General features: G+C 49.8%; 10 protein-coding genes across 10 annotated transcripts; 6 read left to right on the top strand and 4 right to left on the bottom strand.

Moving 5' to 3' along the window:
- Positions 1 to 246: 246 nt before the first annotated feature.
- Positions 247 to 553, bottom strand: VTN77DRAFT_1551 (uncharacterized protein; the record flags this gene model as incomplete). The annotated part of the gene is made up of 2 exons (XM_069417295.1): positions 247 to 492; positions 551 to 553. The coding sequence occupies 2 exons, from the start codon at positions 551 to 553 to the stop codon at positions 247 to 249; spliced, it is 249 nt and encodes an 82-aa protein (XP_069280040.1).
- A 1792-nt stretch (positions 554 to 2345) lies between these two features.
- On the top strand, positions 2346 to 2617 carry VTN77DRAFT_1550 (uncharacterized protein; the record flags this gene model as incomplete). Its single annotated transcript, XM_069417294.1, has 2 exons — positions 2346 to 2492; positions 2564 to 2617. The coding sequence occupies 2 exons, from the start codon at positions 2346 to 2348 to the stop codon at positions 2615 to 2617; spliced, it is 201 nt and encodes a 66-aa protein (XP_069280039.1).
- Positions 2618 to 2703: 86 nt separating this feature from the next.
- VTN77DRAFT_1549 (uncharacterized protein) lies at positions 2704 to 4833 on the top strand (the record flags this gene model as incomplete). The annotated part of the gene is made up of 10 exons (XM_069417292.1): positions 2704 to 2734; positions 2980 to 3083; positions 3153 to 3417; positions 3471 to 3501; positions 3556 to 3640; positions 3702 to 3739; positions 3795 to 3892; positions 3948 to 4330; positions 4389 to 4554; positions 4640 to 4833. The coding sequence occupies 10 exons, from the start codon at positions 2704 to 2706 to the stop codon at positions 4831 to 4833; spliced, it is 1395 nt and encodes a 464-aa protein (XP_069280038.1).
- Positions 4834 to 6635: 1802 nt separating this feature from the next.
- On the top strand, positions 6636 to 7828 carry VTN77DRAFT_1548 (uncharacterized protein; the record flags this gene model as incomplete). Its single annotated transcript, XM_069417291.1, has 2 exons — positions 6636 to 7670; positions 7766 to 7828. 2 exons carry the CDS (start codon positions 6636 to 6638, stop codon positions 7826 to 7828), a joined length of 1098 nt encoding a protein of 365 aa, XP_069280037.1.
- Positions 7829 to 8052: 224 nt separating this feature from the next.
- Positions 8053 to 9812, bottom strand: VTN77DRAFT_1547 (uncharacterized protein; the record flags this gene model as incomplete). The annotated part of the gene is made up of 3 exons (XM_069417290.1): positions 8053 to 9162; positions 9230 to 9604; positions 9717 to 9812. The coding sequence occupies 3 exons, from the start codon at positions 9810 to 9812 to the stop codon at positions 8053 to 8055; spliced, it is 1581 nt and encodes a 526-aa protein (XP_069280036.1).
- A 1078-nt stretch (positions 9813 to 10890) lies between these two features.
- On the bottom strand, positions 10891 to 14536 carry VTN77DRAFT_1546 (uncharacterized protein; the record flags this gene model as incomplete). The annotated part of the gene is made up of 6 exons (XM_069417289.1): positions 10891 to 12014; positions 12073 to 13045; positions 13126 to 13360; positions 13563 to 13993; positions 14070 to 14096; positions 14270 to 14536. The coding sequence occupies 6 exons, from the start codon at positions 14534 to 14536 to the stop codon at positions 10891 to 10893; spliced, it is 3057 nt and encodes a 1018-aa protein (XP_069280035.1).
- A 1086-nt stretch (positions 14537 to 15622) lies between these two features.
- Positions 15623 to 16740, bottom strand: VTN77DRAFT_1545 (uncharacterized protein; the record flags this gene model as incomplete). Its single annotated transcript, XM_069417288.1, has 4 exons — positions 15623 to 15673; positions 15985 to 16216; positions 16423 to 16521; positions 16586 to 16740. 4 exons carry the CDS (start codon positions 16738 to 16740, stop codon positions 15623 to 15625), a joined length of 537 nt encoding a protein of 178 aa, XP_069280034.1.
- A 2492-nt stretch (positions 16741 to 19232) lies between these two features.
- On the top strand, positions 19233 to 23048 carry VTN77DRAFT_1544 (uncharacterized protein; the record flags this gene model as incomplete). The annotated part of the gene is made up of 3 exons (XM_069417287.1): positions 19233 to 19298; positions 19373 to 19755; positions 19832 to 23048. The coding sequence occupies 3 exons, from the start codon at positions 19233 to 19235 to the stop codon at positions 23046 to 23048; spliced, it is 3666 nt and encodes a 1221-aa protein (XP_069280033.1).
- A 770-nt stretch (positions 23049 to 23818) lies between these two features.
- VTN77DRAFT_1543 (uncharacterized protein) lies at positions 23819 to 24193 on the top strand (the record flags this gene model as incomplete). Its single annotated transcript, XM_069417286.1, has 2 exons — positions 23819 to 24006; positions 24070 to 24193. The coding sequence occupies 2 exons, from the start codon at positions 23819 to 23821 to the stop codon at positions 24191 to 24193; spliced, it is 312 nt and encodes a 103-aa protein (XP_069280032.1).
- Positions 24194 to 24244: 51 nt separating this feature from the next.
- Positions 24245 to 25279, top strand: VTN77DRAFT_1542 (uncharacterized protein; the record flags this gene model as incomplete). The annotated part of the gene is made up of 1 exon (XM_069417285.1): positions 24245 to 25279. The coding sequence occupies one exon, from the start codon at positions 24245 to 24247 to the stop codon at positions 25277 to 25279; it is 1035 nt and encodes a 344-aa protein (XP_069280031.1).
- Positions 25280 to 25309: the final 30 nt, after the last annotated feature.

Below are 25309 nucleotides of genomic sequence, written 5' to 3'. Positions count from 1 at the left end.
TAGAACACTTGACTATTTCTACGGAGTACCTGATAATAAATGGCTTCTGTCTGCCAAGTCACTCCGTATAATTACAGCATTCCCTCCTAGTTTTCGCTCCCGCCCCGATCATAATCCTGTTCAACCGGAATTTGCCAAGCCCAAGACGCCAAGACAATTGCTGTCCAAAGGCAAGGGTATTGGCAGCCCGCCTTGCTTCCTCCAGCCGCGTACAGGCCTTCTTGGCTTGGTGAGTTTTCACAAATCTCAGCTTTGAACGCTCGAATCATTAAATGGCATTGCGGGAATTTGTCTCGACTGTTCTTCCGGAGTAATCCGTACTCCGAAGTCCATACTCCAATTGCCTTCCTCCCAGAGGGACTCCGAGGGAGTGCCCCCGGAGCGGGCGTCCAGCGCATTCTCCTTGCGCTCCAAGTCTTGGCATTGCATCCGTCTCCTGAACTCCCGCTTTGCCCGAATTGTGGTGACACGGGGGATTTGCGTGAGAACCGCCTGCCGGGTTCGTGCTGGGAAGTGATGACAACGCTATCACCGTGATCTACGAGTCTACCATGCTTGGCTCTGTGGCAGTGAGGATCTACGATGCATCTGCATTTTAGTACGGAGTTGTACAGAGGTGTGCATCATAAGTAACGACGCACGCTAAATTGAACTAGTAATTTAATCTGTATTTGACTTGTATAATGTGAGGTAATTGTGTATCGGACTAACCATATGTAGTTTAGCAGTAATGCCAATTACTGATATTCGAGCAGTATGATTGGTCGTTATTTACCGCCTAACTATCACTGGGAGCTAAGCCCTTTCTGACAGTAGTTGTATGATTAGTAATGATATTAGCCAATTAACAAAGTAATAGAATTCCACTAATTTTTGCGCTATAACAACTGCAATTCAAAATATAATACACGCTAGTCTTAGCGTGCGTCGTTACTTATGATGCACACCTCCGTACTCCGTACTATTTATCTGAAGACTTACTCCGTACTCCTTATCATTTGTGGTTGAAACATTTCCAGAACATGCAGCTTAGTATAGAATAGTATAGGTGAGGGAATTCAACCCTACAGAGGACAAACCTCCATTAGACTTAAATTTTAAAGTGGTGGAAATAATGACAACCGAGTAATTATGGACATTCATTGCCAAGCATACTCCATTGTCTACACACTGATTGGTGTTTCTTTCCAAATGTACATTGCATATGGCCCTATCTGGCTCCTGGAAGCTATTGTAATTGGCTCCATCAACCAGTATGAGTGTTACGCGCTGGGTCCAACCGTAGTCGCAGATACCCAGATGGGTGGTCAGGGAAGGATCAAGCGAACCGAATAGGTTCTTCACTGTGGTCGATCAGACCGTAACCGAACAGGTTTATGCCGAACAGGCAACAATAATAATGACGATAACAATAAGGGTCCTTGGCTAACTGCCAATAGATAAACAAGACAAATGCGACTAGGTCAGAGGCAACGCCTACTAGAGCTATACCGAAGTATACCAATAGTAGTAAGATGTCTTACTGACCCTCCAAGTAAGTATCTGAGTAAACGAGTTGTATTGAGCGCGATCGAAGGAAAGACTAGATACATGAGATTGGTCGTCCTTTTATAACTTCTCAATCCGGTCCTCCCTCCTGCTTCCTTCACGGTTCATCTTGGAACCTTCCTTCTTATCTTATCAGTGAACTGTANCCGTTTCTGATCTGCGGGGTACTGTTTCATCCTGCATCGCTGTGTTGGACAGCCTCCTGTTTTGTTGGTCCGTAACAATGAGCTCCAAAGATCTCCAAGCATCCCACTGAACTCCACGTGGCTACTTTCATGGTGTTAGAAACAGTGTCATGTCAGCACCAATAATCCAACCCTAATAAATCAATGATATCACCTCATGTCCAGTTGACGATGCCCAAGACTCCAAGTATTTGTTTGCTATGCGATGTGTCGCGACCACCTAGGTAGGTAGGATCCAATAGGTCGGGAGCTAAAAGCATCTAAACTTTAGGTAGCTACTATTACCAGGTACCTACCGGAGTAGATAAGTTCTGAAGGTAGATGCCCCTGGTTTAGTCAGCCCATAGCTATTGTATAATTAAGTATCTGTCTATTTGACATTTACTCCGTACTGCTGGGTAAAAAAACCTTCTACCTAAATTAAGATTTCCTACTCCCTGCTTATGGTTTGTGAGGGCTGTAATTTTATCATACCAATCTGGTAGGAACGTGATTCTTGTCCTTCTGGCCAATCATCTGCTGCAGTTGTGATTATATAATCAAACCCTGAGGCTCGACGTCATGTTGCCCCCGGCAAAAATCCATCTACCAGCAGGTACCACTCACGGTATTATGAGAACACACCTGTCTGGATCAAACCTGCTGGGATCACTTGAGATAACGGCTAAGAGAATCTGTTCATCTGGCTTCCACGTGATTACTTACCTAACGCTGCACACCAGTGTGACAGTGCCTGAATCTTACCCATGTCATTCAAATGTCAGTGAACACACCAGCTTTGCTTCCTTCTTTCTTCACCTCACTCTGTATCTCAACCCAACGCGCTCAAGATAATATTAGATCATCCAATTGACAGGGAGAGAAGATCATCTCCACAAGAATAAGATTGAGCAAAGACTAAGCTGCAGTGGCAACTTTTGTTGCTTGACGCCTGCCTCTAAGCCACTCTTTCCATTCGCTTTGTGAGAGAATGGTGAAGGAAATCCCTGGGTTCTACTATGGTAAGTGTTCAGACAAACGAACCCTTTTTGTTTCTCTTATCATTTTTGTCCCACTTCTCCAGCGTGCAGCTTGTCCACGTCTTCGAATGTATCTCATGATTTATGGCTGGAATCGTGATGAACCTCAGCTATGGATTAGTTTTATTTTGAGTAGCCTTTCCGATTCAGCAGGATGATTTGCGAGTCATTGCTCGCGTAAAAAACATACTTTCTCCTGGCTTTCCCGCCGCTAATCAGCTAAATAGATCCCGAAAAGAAGAAATATTTCAGGATCCAGGCAAATCATGTCGCACCTGCGGGATTTCAGTACTCGAGAGACGCTGTCAAGAAGCGCCAGATTCAGAAAGAGGTAGTTTTTCTCTTCATCACTCCTGACTGGGAGGAAAGTGTAGCATCTGACCGTTTCTTCTCCTTGTAGCAACATGACCGGCATGCCATTCTTGGACGTCGTACTGCAAAAGAGAGGGTCAAGAGAGCGACGTCTCTCACTCATCCTTTATTAACTAGAGTGGGAACAGAAGTCGGCGAACAACGCACACCGGGATTCGTCATACAGGCGCAGCAAGGGAAAGCATATGCGAGTCAGCTGCAACGAAGGGAGCTGTGCAAGTTCAACAGGGAAGGGCCTGAACTTTCTATCGTTGATTTTGCCCGCAATAATCGCACGGGCGTCATAATCGTCGGTACGTATCTGACTCGACAACACATTTGTATCATCTCGCTCACACCAGTCAAGGTATCAACCATGGAGATACTTCACAAATCACGTTAGTGCTCTCTTGATGAAGTTCTTGAATGGTTCGATATTAATGGTACCACAGAATTTGCCCTCCGTACTCCGGCGATACTGATAAATGGTCGTACCAACCGGCAAGGGAGGCAGTTATCTGTGTAGAGCAGTACAGGGTATGTTTGACGTCCCTTGTTGCGAGATCAGATAGCGAGATGAGATACTGATTCGATCCAGCTGTCTTCCCTTTCTCTGAGCCATACAGGATACTTTTTGTAAGTTTATGTCGATATCGATTTGGAGTAGTCTTGCTTATACGACGGCAACCAGGATGACCATGGACAGCGGTCCAAAAGGAGATTCGTGCCTGGTGACAAAAGTTCTGCCTGATCCCGAAATCGAAGGCGCTTATCCTTGGTCCTATCATCGTACGTATTACAAGATGAGATCCTGGTATACAACTGGCTGACTTTGTTTCGTCAGAGGTTTCTGCTTCGAGTAATAGGATCCGAGACAGGGGCACTTTGTGGTGCTCGACCGCTCGCCCGACTGGAGAAAAACCATTCTGGGCTATTGGCACGTCTGATGGTTTACATACGCTGGAGGGGGAGCAGGGGCATTGGCTCCTGGGGAGAAGGCGCATGCCACGTTCTGACAGCACATCAAGGGAGATGAAACAGGCCTTTGACATCATGACCGTCGAGTGGCTCACACCGGACGTGATTGTCTCGGGGCTTCGAAACTCTGCCATCTTTTTGTATGATCTACGCAGCAACGGCTGGGTTCGGCGGCTCCAACATGCGCATTCTGTGGCCAAAGTTTGCAAAGTCGATGAGTATCGATTGGTAGTGGCGGGTTATAAGTCGGTATGTTTGCTGCGATTCCGTCATATTCATCTATTGCAGTTGCTCATGAGGTATACAGCTTGAGATGTACGATCTTCGATACCCAATAAATGGAATACAAGCGACACCCAGACCGAACCGTGCAGGTCATACGTCGACCAAGCCTTACCTCTCTTTTCCAGAATATCAAAGCAGTCTGGCGCACAAGATTGACATCAGTCAGGAACTTGGGCTGCTTGCTAGCTGTAAGTCCGTCATCAGGAAATCCACGCCCTGAAAATTACCAAAGTTTCGGGGTTTCTTCAAGAACGTTACACTGATTGTTTTCAGGCACCGATGATCACAATATCCAGCTGTTCTCCCTCGCCGACGGCTCGCTTGTATCGTCTCCTGCATCGAACTACCAACATTCCCATCCTATCTCTCGCATCTGGTTTGAAAACGGCGACTATCCCGCCAGGGACGGTCAAGCGTCCCGTTTACTGGTCAGCTCCGGTCCTGTGGTTGAAGAGTGGACGTGGTGAGACCACGATGCTTGGGGTAGTTTCTCTCTCGACTATTTAGCTATCTATTCTTTCATGACTTTGGCATTGGCTGGAAGTCATCTTTGGACTTGATATATATACTGTACATTACATTACATTACATTACATTACATTACATTACATATTTGGACAGTCTTTGACTCTTTCTTTTCCATATAGACTAGTTGGACACATAGGCAATGTATTAATAGATGCATAGAAATGAAATCACAAAAATCCTTCCTTTCTTCAACGGGACTTATTCAATCGTGAAAACTGCCTAGACGGTGTAGACTAGTAGGATAAACTAGTCCGTCTTGACATCACAGCTTAATATAATAATACTGGCCTACATAATGACAGTTTTCATGATTTCTTGCGCTATATTTAATTAATTAATTAAGTAAGTAAGTAATGACCTCCATTGATGATCCAAGGCCTTTCGAGGATTGATGAACAGCGTACAGCGTACTGTACGTCGGACGTATATGTACGCATGCGGGCGGATTGGGTGATGGAGTAAGTAATTAATAGTAAATAACCCTAGATTTGATTTCTCCTATGACCATTTCATAATTAGGTAAACCAGGGGTAGGTTAATACCCAGTACCTATGTAGGTAATGTATGTACCGTACCTACCTATCTACCCTCATCTGGAGAGCCAATAATAATACTTACTAGGTAGGTATGTTAGTACCTAGGTATGTAGTCAGGTGAGGTACGACATGAATCGAATTGTAATCCAGTCAGCTTGACGATTGGCGACAGGCGCCTAGCATCTGGCGTAAGTACATGTACATACGTCACTGACGTAGGCCGGCTGCCTACCTAGGTCAAAAATAGGAGGTATGTATGTACATTACACAGCTCCAGCTGATTCTCTGGAGTCTTTTAGTTACTTAGGTATGCTAGTCATGTTAGTTCATTCGTTCGTCCGATTTCGTCCGACGCGGACATCCCACTCGAGTACAATGAAATCGTGTAGTAAATGTTGGTTAGTTACGAACTTGACTATTTCTACTACAACTACTAGGTACTCGACTCGAGAGTAGGAAATAGATTTTTTTTCACAGTTGGTTAGTCGCGGGCCAAAATAATGATTTTGTCCGAAAGAGGAACTAAAATAGAAGAAAGAAAATAATAAATAAATGATAAATGAAAAGGACGTCCAAGTCTTCTTTTTTTTTATTTCCTTTTTATCCACTGCTTAGCCGTGCCTATTCCTTCCTTCCCTTCTTTTTTTTATGGGAATACCTACCTACATACCTCCCGAATTATTATGATTATTGTTATATAACTGACTATGACTTAATATCTTACATCGTTCTTATGACCAACATACAATACAGTGCTGTATTAATTGATATACGTACTTGTTTGATCCTTCTTTGACCTACTGCTAAAATCTCTTTATCTCTATATATCTATCTATTATTCGTTCCTCGTCTTTGGTGAGTCAATTTCTTCTATGTTATTATTAATATATCATGTGGATTAGGCAGTTGCGATGAGTTGGTTGCTGTTCATTTATTTCTTCGCTGGCAAGTAGGCTCAGGCTCAGGATCAGGGCTTAGGGCCCAGGGTTAGGGTTACGGACATTCCCGTCTCCCAGGACCTTCCTTCCTTGACTACACTACAATCCATTATCATCATCTTCTTCTTCACCTTCTTCACCTTCTCCTCCTCCTTCTCCTCTAGCTGAACTCTTTGATGAGATTTCCATCCTAGGAATTTGCAGCTTAGCTGTCTTGTCAAAATGCCAGCATTCAACCAAGCAGCAAGGCTCTCTATCCCCTCAACCATGCGCGCGTGGACCTACTCCCGACGAGGTCTCCCGTCCCAGACCATCCAACTCGATACACACTTCAAGGCCCCGTCCCTCTCGGACGTCGGACCCAACGATGCCCTCGTGGAGATCAATTATGCCGCCATGAACGGCGGCGTGGCGTATTTCATGCAGGTCGTCCCACCACTTCCCTTTTCCTGGATTTCGACGAACCGCGTCGCTATCCCTGAGCTCGAGTTCTCTGGTACCCTGCTCGCTGTCGGACGAGATGTCCTCGCTGCTCGGCCGGATCTCCAACCCGGCACGCTTGTGTTAGGCAGCTGTATGCCACTCGAGCATTTCCGCCGCGGCTGTGGCACGCTGGCGGAATACGTCGTCGTTCCTGCTTCACGGATGGTTCCCATTTCCACGGCAGGTGAAGCAGCAGCATCGAAATTGTCACTGGCGGAAGCAGCAGGCATTGGCGGAGTAGGCGCCACAGCGGTTCAGATACTCGACCTGAGCGGGCTGAAAACCGGCGACAAGGTGCTCATCAACGGCGGCAGCGCCGGGTCCGGTGTGATGATGGTGCAGGTCGCGCGCCATGTCGTCGGGGAGAGCGGCTATGTCGTAGCGACGTGCTCTGCCGCGAATGCAGAGCTGGTACAGAGCCTGGGGGCGGACGAAGTTATCGACTATCGCACGCATGAACCTCTGCACGAGTATCTCCGTTCCTCTCACCATTCGAAACGACAATTCGACGCTATAATCGACTGCATTGGCATCCAGGACCTCTACACGCATTCTCCGGAGTACCTGGCACGGGGGAAGCCCTATCTCAACATCGGAGCCCTGACTGCCACGCCGACACTGGCAGGCTTCCTGTCATGGACCTGGACGCAGATGTTGAACATGTTCTGGCCGTCGTTCCTGGGCGGCGTGCCGCGGCCGTATTGCTTCCACAGCACGACGCCGGACGTCAACACGCTCAACAGGGTCAAGAAGCTCGTGGCAGAGGGCAAGCTGAGGCAGGTGGTTGATTCGATCTGGGAGATGGAGGATGTGCTTAAGGTAAGAGTTCTACTTGAAGTCAATAGTCCTGCTCGCATGCATACTTGCTAACGAGCATGTTTCGTATGTTGGCTAACTATATGTATGCCATTCAGGCTTACGAACGCATGGAGAGCAAAAGGGCCAGAGGCAAGGTTATCATCCATATCCAGGGCTAGACCAGACTAGACCGGACTGAGCTTGATACTGCTGTTGTTCTTTTTCTTGTCCTGGGGTTTCAATCTCACAAAATCAACCGCTTCATCCTCGCTGTCGAGATACATGGACTGGATTACCCTGTAGCTATAAGCTGAATGAATGCCTCTTGTTACTTTGATTATCAGGATGATATGGGAGCTCAAGCTGAGGTATAAATAGTAAACTCAACCCAAGTCCTGGCTATTTAATCCAACCCTCCCGCTAACCACTCTCCTACCTCAACACCAATCCCCCTCGCCAACTCATCAATCCAGTCACCGGAGACATTGACAATCCACTTCTCGCCTGCATCCGCGCTGGTGGTGCCCGAAGCGGCGCTGCTGGCGCCAATACTGCTAACTCCACTGGCAGGGACGACAAGACGCAGCCGTCGAAGGGTCGCTAGCTCCGCGTAGATGGAGTCCGCAAGGGCCGGGCCGCGGATTGGGTTAGCGGGGGGATTGGGGTCGATGGCGCGGTAGACCGCGATCAGACGTTCGAGGGTGAACGGGCGGGCTGTGAGGATCGTCGAGGGCCCCGTCAAGGCACCGTTGCCGGCTGCAGACGTTGCTGCTGATGAGGTTGCAAAGGCAGAATCCAGCATCGACTTGGTGATGCGTGTTTTCGATCGTTTGCCCTTTTTCTTACTGGGAGTGGAAGGATCGTCGTGATCCTCTGCCGCTTGCGCTTGGGAGAGAAGTTTCAATCGCCGCCTATGGTGCGCACGTTTGTTTCGCGCGGATAAGGACGAGGACGAGAACTTTGAGAAGAAAATCGTGTCTAGACGAGAGGGCGTATGGGACGCCACGTAGGCAGATGTCAAGATTAGGGTTGGGACATAAGGCAATGATGGAGGCTGTGGTTTCAATGCCGACGAGACAGGGCCTTTCTTTGTGTCTTCTTCGGAGACAATATGATGGACAAGCATGGCCTCACCCTGCTGTTTGAACATGGCTCGGTTCCGCACCAGCAGCCTTGCGAAATCCCAATCACCGCTCCCCCCAGGTGGAGTCTCATTGAGGACAGGCTGAACAAAGCGGGGCCAGAGCCTCTCGCAGATAGAACGAAATGAAGGAATTGTTCCTGCTGTCGGACCAACCAGGGAATCATAGACCGTCGAGACAAACTGCGGATACAACTTGGAGGCTATCTCCGGCGATAGACCATCCACAACGGGCGGACCTGCTGCCGTGATGATGGTGATTGCCTCTTTTCGCGTATATGGGGGAAAGGTGATATGTGAGACACCAGCGGTCTGAAGAAACAACGGGCGAGGCGTAGTATTCAATATCAGAACAACAGATAGAGCTGGAATCTGGGAAAAATCAATACGCTGACCGCGGTCGACAAGATGATGGTGCTGGACCGACGCCCAAACTCACCACTTCTCCTAACCTCGCCAACGCCGAGAGCAACATTTGCGGCGCCTCTCGCTGTTTGTCAATCTCATCCAGCACCAAGACGAACTTCTTCACTCTTCCACTCGTCGATGCCACGGCGTCCGCCAAAAGGACGGCGAGTGTACTGACATGCTCGCATTTTCCCTTGCCGAACCTTTCCCATTCATCCTGCAATCCAAGAGCTTGCAATGTCTCCAGTAGGATCTTCGTCAACAAGTGTCTCCCTGTTATACATTCTGCGCATCGAATGATGGCATGTGGGACTTGCAGGGCGGAAAGAACAGCTCGAGTGATGGTCGACTTGCACGTCGCGGAAATGCCATAGAGGACGACAGTCGAAGGACTGGGGATGTTAGGCTGTTGTAGGAGTTAACAAGCAGAGGATAAGTCAGTAAGACAATCATTTCACTGTTTTGAATTGCGCTTTTGAATCGCGCTCAGAAAATGAATTGAATACAGGGAAGCTCACGCTAAGAAGACCGGCCAGTTGCCGAACCTGGACCTCGCGACACGGCCATTGCTGGTTCAAGGAGCGAGCAATGTCGACAGGAAGAGGATGGGACATCATAAGGAATCCAAGTTCGCCAGCAAGAGTCTGGCCATCGATGGGCCCTCCTCCGTCGCGCTCCTTTCAAGGTGATTATCTTAGGTCCGAAGCGCCAGTCGCGTCAGGCTTCCGCGCAGCAGCCCGAGGAGACATTGGCCCGTGCACGTGTCACAGCCCACTCACTTCTGTATTAATCCTATTCTACGGAGTATTATTATTATTTCTACAAGACACATTCTTCAGCCATAACCAATTTCATTGCAGGATTAATAATGCAGCAAACCAGATCGTGAAGTAAGAGTACATCTATCTAAATGCTTAATGAGAAAAAAAAATCCTGGGAACCACTTCCAGAGATGGACCAGTGACCATGTCTATGGAGACCAAAATGACATCCATGGGCGTCAGGAACCCGATTCCAAAAAAAAGAAAACTGATGACCAAGATGGCAGCAATCCTTGATCATCGCGGTTCCATGAACAGAGACCTGGTGATCATAGCGACACCGGAAAATGCCGTTAAACGGCAGTTGGGCCCAGGAAAAGATCATGAGAAAGGAAGTAAGCGCGCAAGGGACAGGAAACATGACGACGCAATGTGTGCAGGGCACTCTCCCCGCATTGTCTGGGATCATGGAGTTTGCCCTGCGGCAAAGCATAGGGGTAGAAGCACATCGACCGAAAGGTGGAAGGAAAAGAGACGCCAAATCAAGATAAAACAACACACGTGCTCGTAAGCAAAATGAAGGAGAAAGTTTGACCGTATGTCACAGCGAAGGAAAATGACTTTCTCATCATCGCTGATTGGATTTCATGCACATGCAGTAGGAGGGAAAATTGGGGAAGTTGTACAAGATGATGAAGCAGGAACGCCTGCACACAAAATGCATGGACAACAAATCCAGAAAAATGCGTCGAGAGGGACAGGATGATGCTGAAATCTTCTTGTGGTATCACATTGGTTTTCCCAAAAATATTTGTTGTGACAAAATGTCATGGAAGAGAGCCGTTAAAGTCATCAATATCGTGGCATCGTCTCAGTATGGATACAAATAGGTGACTAGAAAATGAAGGATCGGATATGCAAATCAAAGAGATCAGAAATATCCATTTCCACCAAACACCTGGGTTTGGGCACCAAGACCATGATTTGGTTGGTGCGAGGCGTTAAACATGGCCGTAGCGGTTTCACCGGGGCCTGCAGATGCCGTGGTAAAAGCGGAGGCGGTGACCGTCTCGGAAAAGTGAAGACCTTGTGAAGTGTACGACTGGTTAGCGGTAGAGCCGCTGAACGAGTGGTGCTGCTGCATGAATGGTTTCTGAGGCGATTGCATAGAGGAAGGCAGCTGGCCAGACGCCATTTCATTGGGGGTCACTTGTCCACTCGGATTGCTGCTCGTGCGGCCCGATCCTTCGGGTCCCGTCATCTTTCCAGCGATCCGACGACCATGAGGGGTCTGGCGAATAGACGGAAGGATAGGGCGAATGGCTTCGACCAGGCGAGCGCGCATTTCGGGATCGGCGAAGTCCATGGCAGTCTGGACGACATAGTTGGCAAACGAATCGCGCAGCATTTTCTCCAACTCGTTCGGAGCGAGCATTTCCTCGATCATCTTCCGCCGCATTTGATAATCAGCGGTCCGTAGACACTTTTCAATCACGTTTGAGCTGAACTTTTGCTTCGACAAGGGCACAACATTGCCCAGGAAAGCTTGACAGAGCGGTTCGGTAAAATGGGGTTCCGAGAGATCGAGAATATACTGTACAACGTAATTTCCGAATGGATCCTGGACCAGCGCGAAGGCGTTGGCGGTGATCTGAGCAATCAAGCGAGCACGCTGCTCTCCAGAGGCGTGGTCGATGCACCGCTGCAACACACAGCACCCATGACGGTGCGTTCCGACGACGACGCAGTGCGCGCCAACAGCGTCATAAATGAATTGAGCGTCCTCAGCGGAAAGGCGATTGAGACACTTCTGGATGACGTGGTTGCCGTTCAGATCCTGGACAAGATCCACCACACGGTCTCGCAGGGCACGAATGACCGTCTGGGTCTGTTCTGGAGTAGAAACGAACTCAATCATCTTCTGCAAAGCACGTGTGCCATGCTGGTTCAAGGCAATCTTGACCAGCTGCGGGGCAGCATTGTAGATGAGGGTCGTTCGCTGCTCGTCATTCGAGAATTCGAGCAACTTCTGGCAGAGGTAGTTTCCAAACGGATCTGTAGCGGAAGCGTTATTAGCGTTTAGCTTATATGCACACAGGGGTACATAACTAACCAGTCATCAACTCAACAACGTGCATATGGGTTTCGTTGAATATCATTTGGACATGTTCCGGGTTCCGTTCTTCGAGCTTTCGCTGCAGGTAGCGACATCCATGCTGATCCTTGCACAGGCTGTACAACTCGCCCTGATAATGCTCTAGGGGAAGGTTACCGAATCGCGACACTTGCGAAGAAGGGTCGCCGTCACCGTTCCGACGAGAGTTAGCGTTCCTTGCTGGTGACTCAGGAAAACGATAATTGCCATAGGCTGCATAGGCGGCGTAGGGAGCTTGAGGGTTGTAGTTCGCAAGGTGGCCGCCGTTGACCTGAATCGGATTGCCCATGTATGCCTGGAGATTGTAGCCGTAAAAATGATTCTGAAAGTTCGGGAGACCATTAGGCGTGAGACCATTAGGCGTGACCGAACCGGCAAGGGTTGCAGGAGACGCTGACGAGGTCAACTGAGGACCAAAAGGCGCAGCACTGGCTTGGAGTCCGGACTGCGGAGTCTGGCAGCTATGCAGTTTGGGCCCATCGCGCTCGGGAGACTCCTTGGCCGAGCGACCATTCACTGCATTCGGCGGAATGCGACCGAGATTCGCGTTGTGCTGGTGGAATTGTTCTGCGTGCGTCTTAGGAGGCGTAATTGCAGGGTGGAAACCATTTGCCTTCACAGTCGGTAGATCATTTGTCGAATAGGAAGACTGCAATGGAACTGGACGACTTGAGGTCCCCGAGGTGATAGGCTCATGGTGATTCTCACCTCCATAGAGTAGGTTCAGCTCAACGGAATGTCTGGTGAGATGGCGAGGATTGCCAGGCTTCTCACTAGGCGATGGACTGCCAAGCTGGTCAAGACGAAACATGTTTAGACCATTCTGCGGCATACTTTGGTGTGAAGAACGATGGCGGTTGTGCGTATTCCAAGATTCAGGATTCGGCGTGCGGGAGTTGGCGAGATCCAGAGCATCGGAATTTGCAGACAGCTAAAGAAGGAGAGTCAGTACGTCTGGGCTCAATAATACAAGGCAAGTATAGTTGTTCAAAAAAAAAAAAGAAAGCCTACCGAGTTGTCGTCACGACGAGAGAGGGTGGGGAACTTGTCGTCAGGATCTGTCATCCTGAGGTAGCTCTTGATATCTGGAGTTGGGAGCCGATCTTCGTCCTTCAGGGTTTCCCTGTCGTCGTCACTATGGAAGAGATACTTGGCTGCACTGAATGAGTCTAGTGTGCTGAAGCCCGCTGTGGGTGAGCGGACCTGAGAAGCCAGAGTAGTGGTGGGCAAGGAATAGCGATGGAATCTGTAGGGACCAATCAGTTAAGTGAACGAAGAAAGGTTGTTGGAAAGTGAAAGTGACAAGATGTGAGAGACCACAAGTGAACACATGCAGAGGTGACATGTCGAGAGGGGTAAGTGAACGCAAGCCAAACAGATCACTTGCATCTCCCTCCTCGCACTGGGAGAAATAGTGGGATAGTGGGGTAAGAGGAGACAGCACTTACGATGGACCAGGACGATAGGAGGAGACCGAATCTGGAAAGTATTCGTCCTCTTCAGAGTTCCGACGTGAGCTTGGGACGGACTGAACAGAAAAGCGGTTGTTTGGAGTCTGCACAGAGCTGGGTTTTGATTGAGATGTCGGAGACGTAACCTGAGGAGAGAAAATATTGAAGATTCCTGGCGAGGAGGTTACGCTTGAGGTCGAGAAACGGGTTGGACGAGAGAAGACAGTCGGAAAGCCTGCATCTCGATATTCTGGTGGAGTTGTAGGCTCACTCACAGGGCCCGAGAGACTGGCCTGAGCGAGGTCGCGAGCAAGCTGGTCCATCTCTTGCTTCTCTTTCTCCTGCTGAAGATCCAGAAGCTTCATATCAGCCTCGAATCTCTTCTTCTGCTCACGCATGTACTCAATGTGCTGTCGTTTCTTCTCAAACTGCGGCAAGTCAGAGACCGTTGGGAGGGAAAAAGTGGGGTAAGACTGGGAAGGAGGAAAGAAGTCGAGGGCTCACAAGCTGAGATTTATGAAGATGGGTGGCCTGTCGTCAACATAGTTAGTCAGTGAATGAACGACAAGTTAAGGCCATCTGAGGGCACACTAGTGGAATGGTCAAGGTGAAACAAAGACCACGCTTGAGTCTGTAGGTGCGCAACAGAACCATGTCCATGTATGCTCCTTCAATTGTGATTATCAGGCAGGCAGGGAGCTCACCGAAGAGAGCACATCCAGCGAATCTGGCAATTGTGGCGCCTGTTTGTTCAAAAAACTCCATGACGATAGCTTGCTTGCGTCGGTGGTGAACCGACGTTGCAGGTTCGCGCGCACATCTGTCGAGGGTCTCTGGAAGGCCGAAATCAGGTTCGACTGAGTGGGCGAAAGTGGCGTGTAGCTCGAGAAGGGCGATTCGGAGGGAGGAGAGCGCGGGGACGTAAAGCGAAGCTCATCCAGACGCTCGCTGAGGCCATTTTTGAAGGCCATGGTGGGCAGGTGCGGAAGGGCCAAGCTGAACCGTGGCAATCACCATGTCAGCTCCACAATCACCACGGTCGCCAACGGAGCGTCGACAGCGATGTAGACCAGGAATTGATATGCAACGCAGAATCAGAACAGGAGGGGAAGTCACAACTTCATGGCTGGGGGCAGAACAGCGAGGGCTGGGGCGAAGCGGGGGGCTGTGATTGGAGAGGGGCGGAGACAGCTGGCGGTGTGTCGGGGGCAGTCAGTAAGGAGCGGAGAGGGGCTTGAGGGGCGGTTTTGGCGCAAACACCTGAGCAAAGAACTGCTCTGCACTCACTCGTATCCCAGGCAGGACGATTGCGAGACAGATGGGAGATCCGAATTCTACTGCAGCGGTGCGTCTGGGAAGCTGTACATCGGTCTGTCGCGGGTATCTCGTCGGTCAGAGGGGACCTGTTCACGGGGCGGCCCCTGGACCTGCAATTCTGCATCAGCAGTGCCGGGCGGCGGGTGGTGGGGAGGCTTACGGCTGCCTCGACAGCAGTCGAGTTGCGGGAAGCTCCCGAAAAAGAAACGGATGGATGGTGTCGAAGGGACGCAAATGCTCTCGTAGAAATAAGAAATATGTGATATATTGTACAGGAGGTGGACTGGGGGGAAGAAGAAGAAAGGGGAGGAGAACGAGGGACAGAAGTAGCGAAAGGCAAGCTAGAGGGCGGTTGGCGTTCACCAGGCAGCTAAAGCGGGGAGAGGTTCGACCTTGCTCGAACTAGACAAGATACTGGTACACCTCATAAGTACCTACGTATGAGATGATTCCAACAGCATGGACACCTCCTTTCGCCAATATCGTGGACTCCAGCTGGTCTTGTTCCGAGACGGTGAAAATCCATTCGTCCAATTCTCCGACTGGCTGGGCTGTCATTCTGCACATGGATTTTACAGTAGGACAGAAGGATGAAAGGTACTTCTGGTTTGATTACTGGACGAAATACCCAAACGGTCAATTTACCCTATCCCTGCTGTCAAGTTCCAGAAGCTATTCATCTGGTCAACATCTTAATCGAGCCGAGTTGCTGGATGAATGCGAGCTCTCCACGACGTCCGCTAATTGAGGATACCAGCCAGAGTCCGTGCAGCTGCAGGGATCTCAATCCTCTACCCGGTGCCTTGATTAGAATGTAATTCCAGTATCGATATGACAGCGGCATGGCGGCTCAGTCGCTGGTTGCTCCGCGTTCCTACAGATGCATGCTGGGACGGTGCAACTAACCAGATCGTTCAATCTGCAGCACGAAGTAAGCACCTAACCGAAAGGAGGTGATGTCTCGATTTCATCGATTTGTAGGGAGTACTTTCGTTGCATGGATGAAGTGGCGATAATGAGAGGAATTCAATTAGTAAGGTAAAAAAAAAAAGAGAGAAAGGACAAAGGAAAATCCCAAATAACCAAGACAACGCGTGCTCACCGGCGGTGGAAGTGGAAAAGAATGCGATGCGACTGCAAGCATATACAGTAAGTATGGTTCGCGACACGGCGTCGTCCCTTGGATCAGATTCAGGAGGATCGCGATGGTTGCGTTGGAGGGCCATTGCAGCGTTCCTGGGAAGGGCGGGATTGGCCCGGCAACATTGGGCCGCACTGGAGCCGTCGCGGTAGACAAGAGGGTCTCGGAAGGCTCCCAATAGGCGCCGCCATTCCTTGGGCGTCAGTGATACCGTGATAGTGATACGGGGATCCACGCTGCCCTAATGTCTGTGCTGCGTCCCAGCTAGCGAACAGGAACCTCCAAATGCCACGTCTGGGCAACACTCTCTGCCCTCGAGTCGTCGAGACTCCGAGTCATAATTGTCCAGGCTGGGAATGGTTGAGCTCGGTCCATTGACGTCGTCTGAGTCTGCCATACCACGCGTACTGTACGGAGGGGCTGGTTTTGTTTCTGGCACTGCCGCGGGAGCGGTGTAGGCCCCCAGGTGCTTTGGGTGCTGAAGTGCTGATCGATTGCCTGGCAAGGCATCTGTGAGTTTGACTCTCATTCTACGGAGTACTCTGTACGGAGTACGGAGTACCTTGTCGACATGTTCCCCACCGGCAAACAGGGCCGCATCCTCTGCCACTTTTGTGGGGGAGACAGACGCTGCGAACTGGACTCAAAATAGTCGATCTCAATGGCAGCTAGCAGCGATTCTTGAATCCATAACGTCCAGAGGTTGTTACGCTTCATCTTCTCCGGCTGCAGCCGCTGGACTCTGGTGGATGGGAACTGAAGAATAATTAATGGGGTCGTTGGGCGCGTTCTGCATCTCCGCCAAGTTGAGAGAGCACGTTTCATGCTCGCAGGCCATCGGTATCTGAACCAATGATCGAGTTGCATCCTGTGGACCCCAAATCTGCAGCGCTACTGCAGCTGCCGACATCACAATCGAATCGTCAACCCTGCTCCCCGCGCCGTGAATGTGATTAGTGCCGCACGCTTATTTCCTGAGGCCGCCTGGGCCCCGATCCGTTATTCGCCGGTTTGATGCCGCATGCCGTCATTTGATGGCAAAATCGTGAGTCTCCAAGGAGGCCCAAGGCTTGCTCGCTTAACGATCTCCACAGAACGGTGCTTTCGAATTTCTAGCTTACAAAAATTGCCAGGCATGGAACAGCACAGCATGGAGAAGGTGTCTTCAAAGAGACGACCTAATTGGTGTGCTGTTGGCCGGGAATATCGATCCTGATTGGAGTAATGCCGATAACAGTCATTGCAAAGTCGACGAAAAGTAAGGCGTGGGCCTTCAGGATAATGACTTGTGCATTGTTTTGACAACTATAGAATTTAGCAAATTCTTCTCGAACCTCAATCTCAACGTTCAACGGAAAGCATCCGGATAAGTGAGGCGGATACCTATCTGCCGACTATCTGCAAGCAATGCCAGCATATTCATGGACCGCGTCAAACAAGTGTTGATGCGGGGCATGATTGACAGCTGTGCAGCCTGTGCTACTTTGCATCCAAACCAAAAGTCATGCTCGAACAGAGTGGACGGCTTCATCGCCGGCTGCCTGAATGCAAACCATATGCCGGTCTCTGCTTAGGCGGATGTTTGTTCCTATTCTAAGACTGGATACTGTCTGGAGACTACCCAATGGCTAAGACGACCTTGACTTGCGTGCTCCAAAGGCGGGATGTTGCAGGCTTCCAAAAAGTCCAGAAGTCTATCAAACCGGCCCAAACTTACATTCAATCGCAGACAATATGCGTTCTGGCAATACGTCCGTCGAGTCAGAAGCCTCTTAAGAACTGGGTGAAAAAAAAGGACATGTTCTGAAACTGAAACATCGCTTCTACTGCGGCACTTGCAGTCTGAGATCTACCGTTGTCCGATCTATGAAAACGAAGAAGATATGAGATGAAGCTGGATCCTACAGTGTCATCATCGCTGAAGGCCGCGTCTGTGCCCTTTGCCCTGCTGTCAGAGAATTCGTGGCACCCTTAGGCAAACACTAAAAGGAAGTCACTTGCCCGTATCTCCGGGAGTACCTGTCACTACTCCATAGTTGCAAGTAGTTGCAACCTGCATGGCTGACCCGACTAACCGTTAGCTTCGTCCCGATCATACAAGCTGGCACTCGGTAGTGACAGTCAGCCAGTGGGTCCCCACTCTTCATATGCGGTTACCCTGTCATATGGAGACACGAGGTTGATGAACTGTACAGATTTACAGAGTACAGAGTACCTTTCCCCTGGGACACTCTGTGAGGTTTTTACCGGTTACAGGGGTATCAGGTACATGGTGTGTACCTGGCAGTGCTGCTCATTGCTGCCCAATTCAACCAAGTCCAGGGCGCATTCAAGGCACATATTGCATGCCCTGGATCTTCATAATGTGGACTAGAGAGCAGTTTGGGAGAAAGGAAAGAATAGACATACAAGACGAATTTCGCCCTATGTCTGTTTGGCAGTAATTCTAGACCGTGTCCCTGTTGAACTTCAATGTCTCAGGAAGGCTCAATCCCATGAAAGGATTGCTGAGAATTCGACCAGTGTGCGCGAATGGCTATCTGGGCTCGAATGTGAAGCTACAGTTAGATCTACTTGCCTCAAGAAGCTCATATTGATCTTGTGAGAGTACTACACGAGTTTTTGTGAGACCTCGTCCTTGTCAACCTATAACAAGAGCCGTGTGAGGCCCGAGGGGCATTTTACTCGCCCTAAGAAAAACGAAGCACTAATGATATAATTAAAAAGCAAGAGCGCAGATAGATATTAATTCTGCTCTGTAAAGCGCCCACGATGTACAGAAACATACGTCATGTATGGGGTATATTCCTTTATAACCTCAATCAGGACAATTACATATCTACAGGGCTGCATGCCTGGGGGTATTTCTGAAATCGATAGTGAAAATAATGAATGGGCTTTGTTTGCGTTGGAAAGTTGTGGCTGGCAAGAGTGAATGTCGGTCAAGAATGGCCCTTTCCCTCTTAGGTAAGGCCGAGGCCAGGCCGAACCAGGGGAGTCTTTCCGGAATAGGACTAGCGTTATCCAAGCTCCGGTGATAGTGATTACCTAAGCTGTCCCGTCCCGCCGCTTTCCCCTCCTCAAAAAAGTCCTCCGCATATAAAGATTCATTTCTATCTTCTGCCATCGCCACAGCTCACCAAACACAGCCACTTGCGACATCGCAGACATTTCTTCCTGAAGAAGAAGTCTGCGACCTGCTGGAGACAATGCCTCCACGCAAAAGGCCCCAGGCTGCGACCGATCTCGCAGCATCTGCGCCCCATCTCCCAGAGGTATGTAATTAGCTCTCACCCAGATTTTCTCAATTCTTGATATGCATTAGAGTATATGTTCTGACAGTTCGCAGAATTCTCAGTCCGCAAAAGCTCAGGGCCTTGATCAGAAGCGAAAGCGCCTCGCTCAGCCCAAACGACCGGCGGGTCCGGCGCAACCGACAGAGAATGGAGATCATCAACACGACCAGAGAGATGACCAGTCGCGTCCCCGTAAACCGAAAAAAGTCGACCCCTTCGACGCGGTCCTGGAGCCTTTCTACTATAACAAGTCGCTTACAGATCCCATCAACACTGCCCGTGACAAGTGGAATCTACTTCCAGCTTTTTTGAAGGTCAAGGGACTTGTGAAGCAGCATATCGATTCCTACAACTACTTCGTGGAAGTGCAATTGAAGAAGATCGTCCAAGCAAGCTCGACTATCCGCAGCGAAGTTGATCACCACTTTTACATCAAGTACGTATGCTTTTTCCCTTTAAATTTTGCACTGTCCCACTGGTTCTAGACACTGACAGCCACTTCACTGCAACAGGTTTACCGACATTTACCTGGGCTCCCCACGCCGTCCTGATGAACAAGACGTCGGATTCGATTCTGAGGCCACTGTAACTCCCAACGAATGCCGACTTCGTGACCTGACCTATGCGGCTCCGATCCTGGTCGATTTTGAATACGTCCGTGCTCGTCAGCGAGTCATCAGAAGAGGGGTGGCCATCGGTCGCATGCCGGTAATGCTGCGCAGCTCCAAATGCGTCCTGGCAAACAAAACCCCCGCGGAAATGCACCTGCTGAACGAATGTCCGCTGGATCCGGGCGGTTATTTCATCGTGAATGGGACGGAGAAAGTCATTCTGGTTCAGGAACAGCTGAGCAAGAACCGTGTCATCGTGGAAACCGATCCTAAGAAAGAAATCGTGCAGGCCTCCGTTACTAGTTCGTCGAACGAACGCAAGTCGAAGAGCTATGTCATTCTTAAGAAGGACAAGCTGTACTTGAAACACAATGTGCTCAGCGAGGACATTCCGCTGGTTATCTTGCTGAGGGCGATGGGTGTCAATTCCGACAAAGAAATGCTGCTTCTCGTTGCGGGAGTGGACAAGGTCTACCAGGAAGATTTTGCCATCAACTTCGAAGAGGCAATCAAGCACAACATCTACACCCAACAGCAGGCGCTTGACTGGATCGGATCTAAGATCAAAATCAACCGCAGCAAGCAAACCAATTATAAACGGACACACGTCCAGGAGGCTATTGAGGCTATCTCATCCGTGATCATCTCCCACGTCGAGGTGCACGACATGGACTTCAGGCTCAAGGCTGTCTATGTTGCTCATATGGCACGACGCGTTTTGATGGCGAAACATGATCCCGGTATGGTGGATGACCGCGACTTTGTCGGAAATAAGAGACTGGAATTGGCCGGCCAACTTCTTGCTCTCCTGTTTGAAGACCTGTTCAAGAAATTCTGTTTCGATATCAAGATGAATATCGACAAAGTGTTGACGAAACGTCTACGGGCAGAGGCGTTCGACGCATGGAGTGTCATAAGTATGCATGGGAATCACATCACGCAGGGAATGAATCGTGCTATTTCGACCGGCAACTGGAGTTTGAAGCGTTTCCGTATGGAACGCGCCGGTGTTACTCACGTCCTGAGTAGGCTAAGTTACATCGCCGCGTTGGGGATGATGACCCGGATATCCAGTCAGTTTGAGAAGACCAGAAAGGTCAGTGGACCGAGAGCACTACAACCGTCCCAGTTCGGCATGCTCTGCCCGTCTGATACCCCCGAGGGTGAAGCCTGTGGTCTGGTGAAGAACTTGGCGCTGATGACACACATCACGACAAATGACGAAGAAGGCCCGGTGCAGAAGCTGGTTTTCATGCTAGGCGCAGAGGACATTAGAACTGTGGGTGGCAGGGAATTATACGGCCCTGGCGCCTACATCATATCGATAAATGGAACGCCTATTGCGGTTACCAGACGGCCGAAGCATTTCCTGAATTCTTTCCGCAGACTGCGGCGCATGGGCCGGATATCCGAGTTTGTCAGTATTTACATCAATCATCATCAATGTGCAGTCCATATTGCAACCGATGATGGCCGGATTTGCCGCCCTCTCATTGTTGTCGAGGACGGCCGACCTCGGGTCGAGGCGCACCACCTCGAAAAGCTCCGTGACGGATCCATGCAGTTTGATGACTTTCTCGCTCAAGGTCTAGTTGAGTATCTCGACGTGAACGAAGAGAACGACTCCAACATCGCCATGTACGAGAAAGACATCAACGAGACTACGACACATCTTGAAATCGAACCTTTCACCATTCTTGGGGCTGTCGCAGGACTCATTCCGTATCCTCATCACAACCAGTCACCTCGGAACACGTATCAATGTGCAATGGGTAAACAAGCTATCGGTGCAATTGCTTCAAACCAATTCCTCCGTATTGACTCCCTACTCTACCTCATGGTATATCCGCAGAAGCCTATGGTTAAGACGCGGACCATCGAGCTTGTCAAGTATGACCAGCTTCCAGCGGGACAAAATGCGACGGTTGCAGTCATGAGTTACTCCGGTTATGATATCGAGGATGCTCTGGTGTTGAACAAGGGGTCCGTCGATCGAGGCTTTGGACGCTGCCAAGTTTTCCGCAAGTACGTCACCAACCTGAAGAGTTACTCGAATGGCACAAAGGACAAGCTCGTGGGACCGGAGTATGAGAATGGCGTGCCGATCAGAAAGCATCAGCTTCTCGAGAGCGATGGTCTGGCCGCTGTGGGTGAAAAAGTCAGCGCCGGAGAGGTCTACATCAACAAGTATACTCCGGAGCAGGCTTTTTCGTCTGGGATTACGGGTTCTGATGCGGGTAGACCAGTCGCATATACACCAACTCCCCAAACCTACAAACTCATGGATCCCAGTTACATTGACAAGGTCATGATTTCCACTACCGAAGGCGAGAGTCAGATCATCAAGGTGCTGACTCGCCAGACTCGTCGGCCTGAAGTGGGCGACAAGTTCTCCTCTCGCCACGGACAGAAGGGTGTGGTCGGCATTATCGCAGAGCAGGTAGATATGCCATTCAGTGACGAGGGAATTGTTCCTGACATTATCATGAATCCTCACGGTTTCCCGTCCCGAATGACGGTTGGAAAGCTGCTTGAGCTTGTTACGGGCAAGGCTGGTGTGTTGTCTGGTCAACACGGCTATGGAACGGCATTCCGCGGTAGTCCCGTGGAGGAGATGTCTGCCATCTTGGTGGACAAAGGGTTCAGCTACGGTGGCAAGGATTATCTGACGTCCGGCATCACCGGCGAACCTCTACCGTTTTATGTGTTCACCGGGCCCATCTATTATCAGAAATTGAAGCACATGGTCCAGGACAAGATGCACTCCCGTGCCCGTGGACCTCGCGCTATCCTTACCCGCCAACCCACGGAGGGTCGTTCGCGCGATGGTGGTCTGCGTCTGGGTGAGATGGAGCGTGACTGTCTGATTGCCTATGGGACAAGCCAGCTTCTGCTCGAGCGATTGATGCTTTCGTCTGACAAGCACGAAGTCGATGTCTGCGAGAACTGCGGGTTTATGGGTTATCTGAATTGGTGCCAGCGGTGCAAGTCGTCACGGGGAGTGGTGAAGATGACCATACCCTACGCGGCCAAACTGCTGATCCAAGAGCTGTTCAGCATGAACGTTACTGCCCGGTTGAAGCTAGAAGACGAGTTTCCGGAGTCGAGGGGGAAGTAATCTATCCTATCATCCATGGCGATACCTTGCATACGTTTGTTTCTGTGTATTTATATGGTGGCATTTTACTGTACATAGCATAGCGTGATGATTCACGTACATAGCATTTACGGGTTAGAACAATTGCATGTTTATGGTGCCTCATACTTTAGTCCTCCCAGCAATACAACAGTTGGGATAACCGGAACATTCTGGATGGTAATTTTGTTTTTATTATTTATGTTCTTTCTGTTTTGTTATTTCTTTTTGCTGGGGTGGCGACACAACCCTAACCAACAGATGTATAGGTATCTAGACACATCATTGGCCGCGCAATTATCTTCCGATCGCACAGGCTATCATTTTGCAAGATTGACGTCAAGAGGAAAGAGCCTCTGGTAGAGAGACCTACGCTGGCGTAGGAAAGAATCGAAAAGAAAGGGCGAAGGTTGCCGACTGATCCGTGGAAAGTTTGTTTTTATACATACGACCATATACATCACGACCAGCCTCAGAGAAAATGACGAGGACAATATATAATCCATCAGCCGGTGGAGATCTTTGTGCTGGTCGATGAGTTGAGTACATCTCTCCTCTATCGGTAGATAGATAACCATCTAGGTAGGGACTGTCCTTATATTTCTATTTCCTTTCCTCCACAGTAAGAGATGTGTTCTTTTCTTCGACAGTTGTTGGCAGACTAACTGTTGGATAATAGTCTTATTCGTTTGAGACAGAGGATAGCCCCTCTAATTTGGTCGTTACTCCTTGAGGTCCATCCATCTGTGAAAATGTTTGAAGCAGTCCCTCGAAGCGAGACGGTTCTCCCTCCTTCAGCGCCTGAGAACCGGTACAAGCTTCCAGGGTTTGGATTGCCGCTGGATTACAACCCGGAGACCAAGGATGCCTATGGAATCAACCATCGTTCATTGTTCCCTTCAGCGTTGGATGATCGTGATATTGACAGGGGATACATCAAGTATGGTACCATTTGATCTGCTGTTTTCTTATGGATTGCAGTGAAACTCAACTTTTCACATAGTCAGCCTCTTACCACGCTCCGCGAGGTAACAATGATGGACCTTATGGACCAGTTCACGGATCTGCCGAACTGGACCTCGAAGGCAAGCGTGGAAAACCCTCACACGAGCATGACTTCAAACTGACGGTTGTAGATATTCGACGACTCGTATATAGCCAACTGGAAGAACGATGTAATGGCTCGGGGGAAAGACGTCAGCGAGCTAATGTTCAGGTGGATCATCGATGAGCTCGGGTTTAAGGCAAAGATTGCCAAATACACCGACGCCGTCAACATCCATAACGGAGACGTCGTCAAGTCGGACTCGACGCTCCTCCTAGGCGTGGCAGACGCCCTTGAGAAGGCCATAAAACCTCTGGAGAAGATGTCGGAATATGCGCTGAGATATCACCTCGGAACCAGCGAAGTGGGACGGGATTACTACGTCCATCCTTCATTCTTCCCCCTGGTCTATGGGCGAAGCCGTGTTCTTCGGGACCGAGTCATCGGACTCGATGACGCGATTTCCAGCATTGGGCAAGGCGAAATCATCGCAATCCCAGCAGATCCCGGAATTCAACGTAGCGACATGAGTTGGAGGATCGCTTCACGGGCCGATGTCGATGTGAAACCGTTCAGCTCGAATATTCAGTGGCTTCCTTTCGACGTGCTTTTCCGAACGGATGGCAGTTGTTATATCGCCAGTTATATCAACAACGTGCATCCGATCCATCACCGGGATGTGTACCGCATCGTTGAAAAGGTTCTCGACAAAGTCATCGGGATGTGGAATGTGAGCCTGACGCCGTTGAAAGATATGCTGCACTCACGATCCCGGATCGAGTACAGCCAAGCGCAATATGAAAAGGTTAATTCGAGCGAAGAGGCATCAGAATACCCTCGGAAGACAACGAAGGAGACTGAAAACGAATTTCAAGACCGGATGTACAACTGGAGAAAAGGCTTTTACACAACCATCCAGCCCGAGCCGGGTAAATTCGCGCCCATCGCCACCCCGGTTTGCCTGGCGCAGGAGCTTCCACCGAACGAGAGAAACAAGCACCGGATTGAGGCGCAGATGGATCTCAAAAATGAGTATGGGGGTCGGGGTCTGCAGGTGATTCTGAGAATACTCCAGTTCACGCTGAAGCCTGACGGTCCGGAGGTTCTAACCGACTGGCATGTTGAAGGCCAAATGGTGTGTCCAGTCCTTTTCCCCTCCCAGAGATAAGCCTGCTGACTGTCCGTAGAACGAGCACAT

This window comes from Rasamsonia byssochlamydoides (genome assembly GCF_041956645.1).
Source record: "Rasamsonia byssochlamydoides strain NRRL 3658 unplaced genomic scaffold VTN77scaffold_13, whole genome shotgun sequence".
Classification (NCBI taxonomy): domain Eukaryota; kingdom Fungi; phylum Ascomycota; class Eurotiomycetes; order Eurotiales; family Trichocomaceae; genus Rasamsonia; species Rasamsonia byssochlamydoides.
The sequence above is the reverse complement of the archived record's forward strand: the minus strand, read 5'-3'. Positions and strand labels throughout refer to the sequence as shown.